Below are 14,761 nucleotides of genomic sequence, written 5' to 3'. Positions count from 1 at the left end.
TATCTGGTAAATCATTCTCTAAGAGTGCTTCATATAAGCATAGTCCACAAATTTTACCGTCCCGAAACACAAAGGTTGAATTTTGTAAATCGAAATCAAGTAATTTTAATAAGTTAAAAAGATGCTAAGCAACTGACCTTTCAGCTAAACTTTTGTTAACCCTAAAACACAAAATAACTAAATTTCTATACAAAAAAAAAACACTTGACCTAAATCTGACACACCTAAACAAGCACACCTGATTACAAAATTTCACACGCTAGAGAGAACTCTGAACAGTAAACAAAAACAACGTCCAAGACAAATAGCTTAAATCATCTAGTGTTTAACTTAAATTAATATCAACCAAACCCTACTTAAACATCAGCTAGCCAACTGATTAGTTGTCATCGACTTAAATTGTTTTGTGAAGTCTAAAAAAAAAAAAAAAAGTAAGAAAAAAAGAATAACTAAAACAGCCCTAATATCTGAAGCATATACATCTAAATAGACACACCTTATTACAAAATTTTACACGCTTGAATGAATTCTGGACTATAACAAACTTCAACTTTAGACAATGAAATCTACAATATCAGCACTCATTCTTCGATTTAATTATCATTCTACATTGCTTCACTTACTCTAGAAAAAAAAAAAGAAAAGAAAAAATAACCAGAGTCTACGCAAAGCCAAGCTGAACTCAAATGTATTACAGTCCAGTGAAGGCTTAGAAGGTCGAACTTTCGAAGTCACTGACACCATTTTTTTTTGTAAATGCGTAATAAATAATCCTTGTTTAATGTAAGATTTTTATTATAATTCGACAAGAAACAAATACTAGTACCTACGCACAGACATGCACTCTCTCTCTCTCTCTCTCTCTCTCTCTCTCTCTCTCTCTCTTTCTCTCTCTCTCTCTCTCTCTCTCTTTCTCTCTCTTTCTCTATCTCTCTCTCTTTCTCTCTCTCTCTCTCTCTCTCTCACAGACACACACACAAAGAAATCTATACTATTATTCTATGCCTAGTTTCGCTTAATAGAGTTTCCGCAGGTTTCACCGTTCAAATAGATCCCAGCACTGATTTATCGATGTCTTTTCACCGAGCCTTAAAGTTACGATGTTTAAAGAGGCATCGAACTGTAATAACATGGATTCACACCCACAGAGACACACACGCTCGTGCACACACGCTCGCATACATATAGATACGTTCATCCATACGTAATATATATGCATATATATGTACACATGCATACAAACGTATACACAGATATTCATATATATATATATATATGTATATGTGTGTGTGTGTGTGAACTTGCGTGTATGTATGTGTGTATGTGTGCTGGTGTGTGTGTGTGTGTGTGAGCACGTGAGAGCGTATGTGTGTAGCCGGTAGTCTTAGTTAAAATGTGTTATTATCAGACTATTTGCGGGAGCCGTGAATTCCTAGATGATGGGTTGGAAATATCTCATGGCTCTGATAGTCACACTTAATGAATTTAGAAAAGAATACATTGAGACCTTTCGTCAATTAGGCCCCAAAATCAATGTTGCTACTAATCTGTCAAAAGTCGATATTTTTAGATGATTCCCTAGATCTAAGCTCTCACTTTTATAAACTGTACCATAAGCCAAAAGAGACACTCTTCTTCATACACAAATAGTCATGTCAGCCCCGATAGTGCTTGAAAATCTGATAGCTAACATTAATAATAGGATATCCCATCGCTTTTCTTCTAAAGAAAGCTTTGATGAAGCAGCTCCCTACTATAAAAATACCCTAGCTAAAAGTGGTGTGAAAGATAACATATATTACAACAATTCTAGTAAAAATATGAATCATAAAAATATACATAAAATTAGACCTACAAGAATAATTTGGTCCCCTACCCCATAAATGTTAAAGCTAAGGTAAGTAAGAAATACCTGTTTCTTTTAGATAAGCATTTTCCAGAAAATCACTAATACAACAGGAAGATCTTTAACAGACGCTCAATTAAATTATCACATAGTTGCTGCCTCAATGTGAAGAACATCATTACGCGTAAACATCGCCAGGATCCCATTCCCAATTGTAACTGTCGAAGACATGGAGATCGTCCAATTGACTAGGTGTACGTCATAAATTCCGTCGTATATGAGGCTATACGAAGGCGACTTCAAAAGACGCTATGCTAACCACCTATCTTCTTTCCGGCATAAAGACAAAAGTAAAGCCGCTTAAATTGGCTAGCCACGGATGAGGTTTGAAGACCAACATGCAATCAAGTGGAAAATCGTAGAAACATTCATGCTATATGTAAATGGATTTAAAAAAGGCAACTTGTGCGTAGCTGAAAGATTGCATATCCCCTTTAGATATAAGAATTGCACAGCACTTGAATTCTAGATAAGAAATTTTCAGCAAATAGAAACATATCAACAAATCTCCAGATTGAGCTGCTGTATCACACTTTGGGCCCCTCTCTGTTGATTCATTCTACAACAACTAGCCTTACGGTCAAACGGGGCATGACCATAATTTCCTTTTTCTTTTGTCTTTCTGCTTTCTTCCTTCACCTTCCACTTTTTGCATCCACCTTCTCGTGATTTCTATAGTTTGAACGTCTTGATTCGTAAATTGCATAGGCGATGTGATTAGAACCCGAATATTGCTTGGAGATACAATACATGTATATGCACATATAGTCAGTCTCCAGAGAGACTTGTGTTGCTCTTCACCAGTAAAAACTTGTATTTTTTAGTAAAATCGAGTAAAAAGAGACCAGTGAACTTGGTGTGGGGAGTGGAAAAGTTGACAGGAGAGTAATTAATGTGACACGGCAGTTTTATGTGCACGCGTGCACACGCAGACACACGTACACACACACACACACACGCACACTCACCACACACTCTCTCTTCCGCTTTCTCTCACTCACTTTTTTCTGTACACACACATACACACACACATGCATATATAGATACATACATACATACATGCATACATACATACATGCATACATACATACATACATACATACATACATACATACATGCATACGAGGGGGTGCTGAAAAGTTGCTGGCTTTGGGTAGAAGAAAATACAGGAGGATCAGTTAATTATGATTTTATTCAACATGTTCCCTTCTCAGATTTGCACGCTTATTGCAGAGATCCTTCAGCTGTGAATCGAACTCCAATGTGAATCGGACTCCACTGTGAATCGAACTCCACCACAAAGCTATGCCTCCGCCAATACTGCTGCATAAAGAAACAACTCCAGTTCAACCCCAATTCCAGAGAGCCTGATGTTGCTCTGCATCAGTAAAAACTTGTGTTATTTAGTAAAATCGAGTAAAAAGAGACCAGTGAACTTGGTGTGGGGAGTGGAAAAGTTGACAGGAGAGTAATTAAAGTGGCACAGCAATTTTATGTGCACGCGCGCACACGCAGACACACACACATGCACACTCACCACACACACACTCTCTCTTCAGCTTTCTCTCAATCACTTTTTTCTGTACACACACATACACATACATACATACATACATACATACATACATACGAAGGGGTGCTGAAAAGTTGCTGGCTTTGGGTAGAAGAAAATACAGGAGTATCAGTTAATTATGATTTTATTCAACATGTTCCCTTCTCAGATTTACTTATTGCAGAGATCCTTCAGCTGTGAATCGAACTCCAATGTGAATCGGATTCCACTGTGAATCAAATTCCTTCACAAAGCTATGCCTCCGCCAATACTGCTGCATAAAGAAACAACTCCAGTTCAACCCCAATTCAGCAGAACTCTGATCAAAGTCATCCTATCAATGGCCATCTCTTCTAATTATCAGACATAGTGGACCTTGGTGTACATTATTCAATATATCATTTCCTTTTAAAGCCAAAAGTGTGTGTGACATGAAAGAGATTAGGTAGTTATTTTTAACAAGTCGTCTGACCACATAACACACATTTTTCTTTTACTAAATATCAATTTATAAAACTGATAGTTTTAAGTATATACGGTGATCTACTTTACTGTTGAAACGTACAACCGTACAACCGTGCATATACACTCACACCATTTCTCTCGCACGCACACATCTTAACACTATATAAAGTCTAACGAACGATAAGCTATATCAGAAAGCCAGCAGGTAGTGAGTCTGTTTCAGCTCTAATTATCGAGAAGAACGCATTAGAATTCATTATGTCTGTATTGAGTTGTGAACTTTGGAATAGAGAAATTTAATCTGATAGCTATTCTAAATATAATTAACACTCTGTAACTGAATTTGGTAATTGCCTTTGTTCTACCTTTCATTTATTGATATTTGACAATTAGAAAGTGTTCGGGAAACATGTCAGGTGAACAGCAGGATTTATGTAATACATTACTACATGGAGATTTAGCGAATGGTAAGTTAAGCTTTTGGAATTTTATAAATATACATACAACAATCTACGCACTGACACATATATTGAGTCATCACGTAAATAATGCGGATCTTTATACTTCTTTGATTTTTCAGAATTAAGATAAACAAAGTTCTTCTTTAATCTAAAGTATACTCTCCTTCATTTTCTACAATGCTCTTCCATCTATCTGGTAGACTTGCAGGGCTCGAAAAATACTCCCCCAGTTCTGTTTGACCTTGTTACAGAATTCATATTTTTTTCGTCCAAATTATTTTGAAGGCAGCGGAATAAATGATAATCAGATGGAACAATGTCGAGCGAATATGATGAGTGGGGCATCGTTTCCCAACCAAATTGCTCCAGCCTTTCGAATGTCATCATTGCAGTACGTGGCTGAGCATTGTCCTGATGGAAGAACACTTTTCGTTTTGAAATCAAATATGGCCATTTTTCTTCAAGCGCTGACTTAAGCTGCTCAAACTGCTCAAGGTAGATCTCCTTTGTTAACGTTTGGTTTAGGTTTAGAAGTTCAAAGTGGACTAAACCTTTCATGTCCCACCAAACAGATAACAACACTTTATGTGGATGAAGACCTTCTTTATCCTGGGGTGTCGGTGATTCTCCTTTCCCTACCCACTGTCTTCGGCGCATGACGTTTTTATAGAGAATCCATTTCTCGTCCCCAGTCACTATTCGGTTCAAAAAAGTTTCATTCGAGAGACGTGACAGCAAAGAAGAGCACACATTCACTCTCTGCACGATTAGACTCAGAAAATTTGTGAGGAACCCATTGACCCAGTTTACTGACTTTTCCGATGGCACGGAGGTATCGATGAATGGTTGAATGACCAAATCCAAGCTTCTCTGCTAGTTTCTCAACAGTTACGATGGGAGTTTGTTCCACCAGGGTTTGCAGGATGTCCTCGTCGAGCTCCACAGATCTTCTAGGATGAGGCTCGTCTTCTAGGCTGTAGTATTCGGTTCGGAATTTCTAGAACCACCGTTGACACTGGTTTACGCTTATTGTCCGATACCTATATACTGCAACAATATTCCTCGCACTTTGCGTTGCGTTGTTGCCTTTATTGAACTCATAAAGCAAAATATGCCGAATATGCTCATTTATCACTTCCATTATAGCTTTGAAAAAATAACTATTAATGTCGAATTCCACTCTTCAAAACTTGCATGAATAATAAGAACAAGGTAAAATTACTATCTGCTTTTATAGCAAACTGATGTAGGTAGTTTATTCCGTCTACTCCGAATTTTAGTTCATGCAATTGAAAAGAAAAAAAAAAAATCGCGTAATTTATGGGATGACCCAATACATTACACATACGCTTTCTGAGAGGAATTTTATAAAGGGGTACAAAGCTTCTTTTGGTCTCCGAATCACGCAAACCTATGAACAAAAGGCATCTCAGTCGTGACAATCCCTTCTATAGATACTGCTTCTAGAATACATTGTACCATGTGTATTCTATTTAAGACAGTAAAATAGTTTGGTTCGAGGGAATTTTGGCTTTTATTTTTAGCTAGCTAGGCTAATAGGTTCCTTCTTTTGCTCAGCTCTAATTGTGGTTCTTGTGTTATTGTTGTTGTTGTTTGTCTCCCAGTCAGTCGATCGAACAAACTTAGTGCGCACTGGGAGTCGGCCGAACGACGAGACGCGACACAGATCAATCTTCGAGTTATACCATGTTGTTCTGACATGTAGCGATTAATGGGATGGTGTACAGTGTGACAGTGCAAACATATTGTTTATCTCTTAAGGCTATAAAAGACGGAGTTCTTACCTGGAACTTACAAAACTTCCAAGATTATTGAGAATTGGCTTGGTTGATGTCCTTCACGATAAACTGTAAGTCGACAACTACAGCAAAAACATAATAGAGAGTGAAGTCCAGAGAAGTGATGTATGACAGGTTGAAGATTAAGTAATAGTTAATGGGAGGCGTAAGGCGGAGGAGAGGTACATTATGGATGACAAGAAAGGAGAAAAAAAAAACAAGGGTGGGAGTCTGATTTAAGCACTCTATATAACTCCTCATAACTTTCTTACTTTTTGGAATTTTCAGAAAAGTTATGCGAACTTGTGTTCTACGCATGGGAATTCATTCGATCATGAAAAAAACAATTTTTTGTATGTGATTTCAGGACGATTTCGCTGTTGTTTTAGCCCATCCCACAACCACCTGATACTGTCTTCATTTTTTTCCTCATACTGACATGTATTGATGTTTTTCAATATTTTTCTCCCTATAAATACATTTAATGGAATGATGATGTGCTCAAAAGTGCTGGGATTTAAGCAAAAAATTCGAACTCTCCGTATTTTAAGCACTGATTTAAAAAAGAAATTCAAAAAAGTGTGTAAATTTTAGGATTTATGGGCGGTGAGATGGTTTAAAGGAAAATAATTCATAATCGTATGAATTCCCATGTGTAGAACACAAATTCCGAAAACTTTTCTGAAAATTCTAAAAATTTGAGGGTTTATATGCGGGTACTTAAACCAGAATTCCGCCGAAACTAGTTAAAATGAACCCGTATAAAGGTGGTATGATGCCAGCCGAAACTGAAATACAAAGGAAGAAGACAGCATGTCTTGGTGAGAGAGAAACAGTATGTCTTGGTGAGAGAGAAACAGTATTTGTATGGGACACAGACTGAAGGGCGTTCGTGAGAGACACAACATGTCTGCACAATAGAAGCTAGAGGGTGTTGGTGTGAGAGATAATATAACTGTAGAACAGCGTAAGGTGGTTGTTGCTGAGAAATAGGATTAGAGGATGTTGTTGCTTGACCATATCGATGGCATAGAACAGACTGGAATGTATTGGTGGGTTATCTAATTCTATTCAGCAATATAATAGAGACCACATCCAAACCCTAAATCCCGAAAACAATATGATATTATGCAGCAACCCAATTCTGTGATCCAATCTATTTTATATTGACTAGCCAATTTCAATAGCATTAGTTTTTTTCAATGAGAAGACGCTGTTTAGTCACTCGCTCAGCAAATCCTCATTTCTGGTGAATGAACAGAGTGCGTATCTCCTACCCCATTACTCTTTTCAGAGCACAACGTAGCCAATTCTGAGCAAGAAAAGAATCGATTCCACGATTACAGTACTTTGTTGCCCGGCCCGTTTAGAATAAATAAAAAAAAAAGAAAGTTGACCTCGGTGGGTTTTCAACTCAGGCAACAGAGAGCCGGAACCAGATCACATGTCGCTCTAGTCGGCGCATTAACGATTGCTAATTCTTCTAAGGCGGCGGCCGCTACGTTCTGAGTTCAAATTCCGCCGAGGTCGACTTTGCCTTTCATCTTTCCGGAGTCGATTAAATAAGTACCAGTTACGCACTGGGGTTGATATAATCGACTTAATCCGTTTGTCTCTCCTTGTTTGTCCCTTCTGCGTGTAGCTCCTTGTGGGCAGTAAAGAAATAAGAAACGTTAGCACGCCGATCGAACTGCTTAGCGGTATAACGGCTCTGTGAGTTTACTGGTCGGACGTGTTATTACTCGCTGCGATTTTTTTTAGTATAACGCCACTATTGTTTGGTGGGCGTTTCTGAGATGGAGAAAATGAAGACGTATGCAGAAGCGACGGGGAGTCGAGCTTCCGTCGTCCCAGGCCTGCTGAAGCAATATGAAATACATTGGAATGAAGACATGGCTGAGAAGGTTGGAAAATATAAAAAATGATAAAGAAGGAGAGGCCAAACGTAAAGTTGTCCCCATCAGAGGAGGAAAAGATGTGGATGGAAATTGGAGTCGTGGAATATAAATAATTTTCAAGGAAAAATAGAAGAATAGAGAGTGCACCGAAGGAGGAGGTGGAGGAGTGTTTGAAGGAATTGCAAGATGTGTCGTTTTTTACAAGAGGCAAGACATACGCGTCTGTAGAGATAACATTTGTATCGGAGGAGGCAGCAAAGAAATACGCCAATAAGACGTTTACTAAAGGAAATTAGATGCTCTTTCCCAATAAATTGAGTAGACGTCCAACGTGGATTAGAGTGGGTTGGATCCCATCGAAAATAGAGTTGGAATGGGTAATGGCAGCAGTTTTTTCCTGAAAGAGAAGGAGAAGATGTAAGGATAATTATGATAAGCAGAACCCAACAAATAAATTGCTGGAGGTATGGACTGGAGGTGCTTTTTATGGCAAGTCAGGAAGTTTAGAGTGACATACCGGAGACACTGGAACTAACTAACGAGGACAAACTGGACATAATGTTAGAGGGGAGACCTTCAAAGTGCTACGAATGTGGCAAAAGAGGCCACATTAGAAGAAGGTGCCCATAAATGGTGGAAAACAAAGAAATGGAAACGCAAGAAGGCGTGATAGAGGAGAGGAAATAGTCACAGGAAGAGGAGCAGAGAGCTGATTTTGAGGAAGCTAAATCAAGGAAGAGAGAAAGGAGGAGCTCATCGCCGAAAGTCGAACAAAGGAAAAAATACAAATCACAGGATCAAGTGGGATCACTGAGGAAAAAGGATAATAGAACATTACCACAGAACCAGACAGTCTCACAATCGCACAGACAGACAGATACACAGATGCATAAACACAGATATACATACACTCGGAAGCGTAGAAGATAACGCAGAGTTGCAGAAACCTAAAAGCACAGAACCTGAAAACACAGACACACAAACACAATATGCAGACTTACAGTCACACAAACATGCAGACCCACAGACAGATAAACACACAGACAGATAAACACACAGACATGCAGTCGCAAAGAAATATAGAAGAACAGACGCATGGTAGTACAGAATCACAAAAACAAAAAAGAACAGACATACAGACGCAGGAGGTACATAGGAACAGCATATATTTGATGTCATATCGATATACACAAAAAATAGAAAAGAAGATATCCAAAATAAAAGACATTGTCGAAGTGGACCTCTCGGACCGTTGCGATAAGGAGGCGAGATGGATTTTAATAAAAAAAGAAAAGTATAAAAAATTAAAAGAGGCTTTCCCGACAGATATAAACCCTCTGGGGCCCGAGGTGAATTTCGAACTCAGCGCTCCAGTGGTGAACTACGAGGAAATAAAAAATTATATAAAATGGTGAGTAGTTTTATTTTGGATAAATTATTGAGATAATTTTCAAAAGAACTATCGAAGACTGTGAAAGGAACTATTAAGAACTGTTGAAATAATTGAAATAACGCGGCCGCCCCGGGGTGGGGCTGGGGTGGCCGTCCCATTATCATTGTTTAATTTCATTGTTCCATTCTATCATGTGTTAATTGTCCCCGCATGTATTTATTGTCCCATCTGTGTTTAGCCCCTTGTGGGTAATAAAGAAATCGGTATTTCGTATGTCTTTACGTTCTGAGTTCAACTTCCGCCGAGGTCTACTTTGGATTTTATCCGTTCGGGGATCGATAAATTAAGTACAGTTGCGTACTGGGTCGATCTAATCGACTGGCTCCGCTCCCATAAATTTCGGGCCGTGTGCCTAGGCTAGAAAAGATTGCTAGCTCGCCTGCTCTTGTAATTCTGGCTTATTATTATTTTCTATGTCCTTGTCATTCAGTTCGCTCCCTCACTCCCACTCTCGCCTTTATTTCTTTATTCCGCCATTTCTCTTTGTCTCTCTGTGTTTCTTTGCCTCTCTTTATCTGTCCGTCTGCTATCGCTTTACACACACACACACACACAAACACACACATTTATATACACCCACAAAAATTGCACGTAGTTAAAAGAGAATGTATAACTGAAACAAGTGATCCAGAAACAATTTTTAGCAAATTCAAAAATTACAGGCGAAATAAAGAGAAAGTTGTCTAACATTAATGAAAATAGTATTCAAAAACGACAAGCGAGAGAACCCTAAAATTTAATTTGACAAAAATTTTTAATTCATATTTTGTAGAAGGGAAAGTGAGCCTGACTTTTGGCAACTATGGTAACAATTCCAGACATACTACGATCTCGTTAAACCTTCCCGCTGGAACATTGTCAATAGTTGCAAGTGAGGTTCTGAGTTAAGAAATGCACTTGTCAACTACGTAGGTGAGTTTCAGTGACTCTGCGTGTCACACTGGGCAAATGTCTTCTATTATAGCTCCACGCCGACCAAAGCTTTGTGAGGGATTTAGCCGACGGAAACTGAAAGAAGTCCGTCGTGAGTGCGTGCATGCATGCGCGTGTGTGTGTGAATGTGTGTGTGTGTATATAATTAAACCAAATAAGCAATCAATTGAAATAAACGAATAATAAAATTAACACACAAGGGATGTATTAGCTTGACGTTTCGATCGTAGCTCTTCGTCGGAAAGGAGAAAAGGAAATGTCAAAAGAAGGAAAAGAAATCGCCGATAGCACGTGTAGTTACATATCTATGTATGTATGTATGTGTGTGTGCGTGTGCATGTACGTATATTGTTTGTGTGTAATTGGTAAGCTTCCTCTCCTGATCTTCCTCCATGCGTTTCTCCTAGAGCACAGTCAGTTCCCACATAATTACCTGTTTGGTGGAGTATTAGACCACTCTGTCTGGGCGAAGTGTTGTCCGTATAATGTGATCTGGGAAGGCATTCATGAGGACATTATATATATATATATATATATATATATATATATATATATATATATTATATTATATTACATTAGAGGAAAAATCAAAATCAAGGCAGAACGGGTATCTCAAGTTATTTAGAATAATTTAATTAGGGTGAAGTGAATTTGAAGTCTTACAGCCGTTTCTGGGATAACCCAAGTGGTTGGTTAGCAAGTCCGTGCGCTGGGTATTCTGTCATCCTGGTCGAAACATTAACTTATTTCGCCATCTTTCAACCACAAGTCCATATGAGAGGTCCTCTCAAGGTATATATATGTACTCGTACTATATAACCCGATTTCATTCGGGTCAACTTGGGCCACATTTTAAAGATGAGGAATTTTGCCCTAGAGGCCACGCTTTTCAATTGAGCAAACTCAAAGTTGTCATGCAAACTTACAAGCACTTTTAACAAAGATGTGCAAAGTTTCAGGTCAATCCGATCACATTTACCAACACTTTTGCCTGCACAATTGCTTGTGAGACAACGTCCGCCCTTTTCACAAATATATAATAGATATGTAACCGTATCTCTCTTTACTTCTCTTCTCTTTCTCTCACACACGCACACATACACTCATAAACTTACACTTCACACACACACATACACACACACATTACATGCACGAGAAGAGACGCTCAAGGTTTATTTAAATCGTAATGTTGATATACATCTGAAATAGTAGTCCTGACAAAGCCAATATATACACAGACCATTGTTCATAGCCGATACAAAACGAAAAAGAAACTAATTATTGTTTGTTTTTTGTTTAAATGGAAATTAGTGTTACAATGTTACTGATGTAGTTAATTAATAACTTGACTAGTTGGCATGCATTCATCCTGGACATTGTTGTTTGCGTGTGCATAAATATATTTCTATATATATCTTTTTATCTTTTCCTTGTTTCTGTCATTAGATTGCGGCCATGTTGGGGCACCACCTTGAAGGGTTTAGCCAAACAAATTGAACCGAGTACTTATTTTTGGTAAAGCCTAGAACTTATTCTATCGGTGGATTTTTGCCGAACCGATAGGTTACGACGACAGCTATAAACACAAGCGCGTACATGCATACACACACACGCACACAGAGAGAGAGAGAGAGAGAGAGAGAGAGAGAGAGAGATACTTGCATGCATATATACATACATACGTGCATACATACATACGTATACACACACACACACACACACACACACACACACACGCATAAACACATACACACACGCGCACACACATGGACACATGCACGACACGCTTCTTTCAGTTTCCGTCTATCAAACCCACCTGCTCACAAGGCATTGGTCAGCCCCGGTCTATGGTAGAAGACCCTTATCCAAAGTGATACGCAGTGGGGATAAACCCGGAACAATGTGGTTGGAATGCCAATTTCTTACACCGCGATTACGCCTGCCCGTATTCATATAAACAAGTGTTCATATCACACTGGTATGTTTGTGTTTCTGAGTGTAAGTTTAAGCGCACATACGTATGTGTGTTGACGTATCTAAGCGTCATGCATGCAAATTATTTACATACCATTGACTGTAACTTCCTTCTAAACTGACCTAAATGGCCGACGTAAGTAACTCCGATGACAGTCGCCATAACTATTTTAAAAGGTTGTTTTTTTGTTGTTTCTCTTATCTGTTGATGTATTTGGTTTCATGTTTTTTAATGTCCTTGCTTTTAGATTTTCTTGTTTTATTCCTATTATTCTGCATGTGTGTGTGTGTGTGTGTGAATGTGCGCGCATGTATGTGTGTCTGTATACGTATCTGTTACACTCCACTCACTGTAAATCTCGCATTCCACGGCAACGCCATCGCGGTCATTTTTGGTTCAGCAAAAAGAGGTCGATAGAATAAATTCTAGGCTTCACCAAAAGTAAGTACTCTGTTCGATTTGCTTGGCTAAACGCTTCAAGGTGGTGCCCCAGCGTGGCCGCAATCTAATGACTGAAACAAGTAAAAGATAAAAGATATGTGTGTGTTTGTGTGTGTGTACACTCTTACGCACGCACGCACAAATAACAATGACTGAAATTAATACATACATACGGTGGTGCACCAGCATGACCGCAGCCACTTGGCTGAAACACATAAATAAATAAATAAATACCAACAAGTCAAGTCATTTGTTCTGGAGCATGTGGCCCATCACCCCTCCTCCATCTTCCGCTTCTTTGCCCTCACGCACTTTTTTCCCTTTTCTTTCTCACCTCCCTTCTCTCCTTCTTTCTAAATAATAGTGTTACCATCATATGACAAGTAAATTTGGAAGTATACTTTGTCATCATGGGTAGTATTAGGAAATATAACATATGTATAATAATTGTAATTTAACTTTTATAAAATTTCTTGGTGCTTATATAAAGTGATGAAATAAATACTAATTTTCATTCTCATTTGTATTTGCTTGTACTGCCATGTTGTTCGGCAGCAGTTTGGTAGAATCGTTAGAGCGCAAACAGCATTGCTTGCAGTAGTTCTGACTCTGTATTCCCAATTCAATTTTTACCGCGCTCAACTTTTCCATTCATTCGTCGGAAGTCAATAAAATAAAATACCGATCGATTAATCAGCTCGATGGTATCGAATAATTCCTCCCCTAAAAGCTGCTGGTAGCACTTGTGCCTAATTTAGAATCCATTATTATTATTATTAGTTTTGGACTGGTTAAATCGAAAGACCTTAGGCAAATACCATATTGCCATATGATATTTAATCATCACTTTACGCTCTTAGCTCAGTCTTGGCTTTATGATAAAAAGCTTACTTCCCAACCACATGATTCCAGTTTTAGCGCCACTGCGTGACACTTTGGGCAGGTGTCTTCTACTATAGCCTCGGGCCGACCAAAGCCTTGTGAGTGGATTTAGTAGACGGAAACTGAAAAGAAGCCCTTCATGCGTAAATACTGATAGAACAGCATATATAGGATAAAATCCCTTTTAGAGCAGAAAAATTTGTCAGCAACCAGCCATCAGTATTTCCGTGTTGAAAAATGTATCTTTCTACTTGTTCTACAATACATTTCAACGCTTTAAAAACAAAACTTGTTTGTTTACATATGACGTGATATATATATAAGTGGAAAGAAACTCGGGAAGAGCGTAACAGCAGGTGGTCCTGAGAGGAGAAACCCCCCTTTAGACAAGTGTTTCGGCCCTTAACTCCTGACACTCTAGGGGGTCGGGCCACATCCGAGTCATGACTCCCGGATGTTCACCTGCTGTCCGTTTTTGTACGTGTTAAGTGGGATTGGTTTCTCTGGTTTCTAGTACTGCTGTGAGAAAGGCTAATTACCTGTTTCCAGCTGGGTACTCTGGTGAACGCTCGGACGACTCAAGTGTGGGTTTTTTTTTTTTTCTCTATTTGAACCCGGATCGCCGGCTCCAGAAGCGCAGGCCTACACGACTACACCAATCTGGCACTCGCTTGAATTGGAGCAAATTAAGCCTTATGAAGTTAGCCTTTGTTCCTCCTAGACCAGATCCAACTTGAGGCCTTCTATATATATATATATATATATATAGTAATAAAGTAAACAACAGGTTGTCCGGCGTACCACATGGATACATCAAAGGTAGGACAGAAAGAACACAACAAGCGGAAATCCACAAAACACAACATGCGGAAGAATAGATGATAACGTAACAAACGACAAACAGGACAAAAACATACGGATCATTCACAGCCTATTTCCTCTTCAGTCGGTATCTGGAAAGTCCTTGCAGTTTCACGTCGTCTTGGCTCACCGTTT

The 14,761-nt window shown here is 38.8% G+C and overlaps 1 protein-coding gene across 2 annotated transcripts in view; it reads left to right on the top strand.

Moving 5' to 3' along the window:
- LOC106867329 (stAR-related lipid transfer protein 3-like) overlaps window positions 1-14,761 on the top strand; it is a 121,622-nt gene that overhangs the window by 26,179 nt on the left and 80,682 nt on the right. Inside the window, exon 1 of one of the 2 annotated variants that reach the window (XM_089348818.1) lies at window positions 3,910-4,390. The exons of the other annotated variant lie outside the window; for it this stretch is intronic. Coding sequence (XP_089204944.1) covers window positions 4,333-4,390 — 58 coding nt within the window. The 5' untranslated portion in view covers window positions 3,910-4,332. Of the gene's footprint in view, window positions 1-3,909; window positions 4,391-14,761 lie in introns of those variants that run through there. 2 annotated transcript variants of the gene reach the window in all.

This window comes from Octopus bimaculoides, chromosome 3 (assembly GCF_046866305.1).
Source record: "Octopus bimaculoides isolate indiv1 chromosome 3, ASM4686630v1, whole genome shotgun sequence".
Taxonomy (NCBI): domain Eukaryota; kingdom Metazoa; phylum Mollusca; class Cephalopoda; order Octopoda; family Octopodidae; genus Octopus; species Octopus bimaculoides.
The sequence above is the reverse complement of the archived record's forward strand: the minus strand, read 5'-3'. Positions and strand labels throughout refer to the sequence as shown.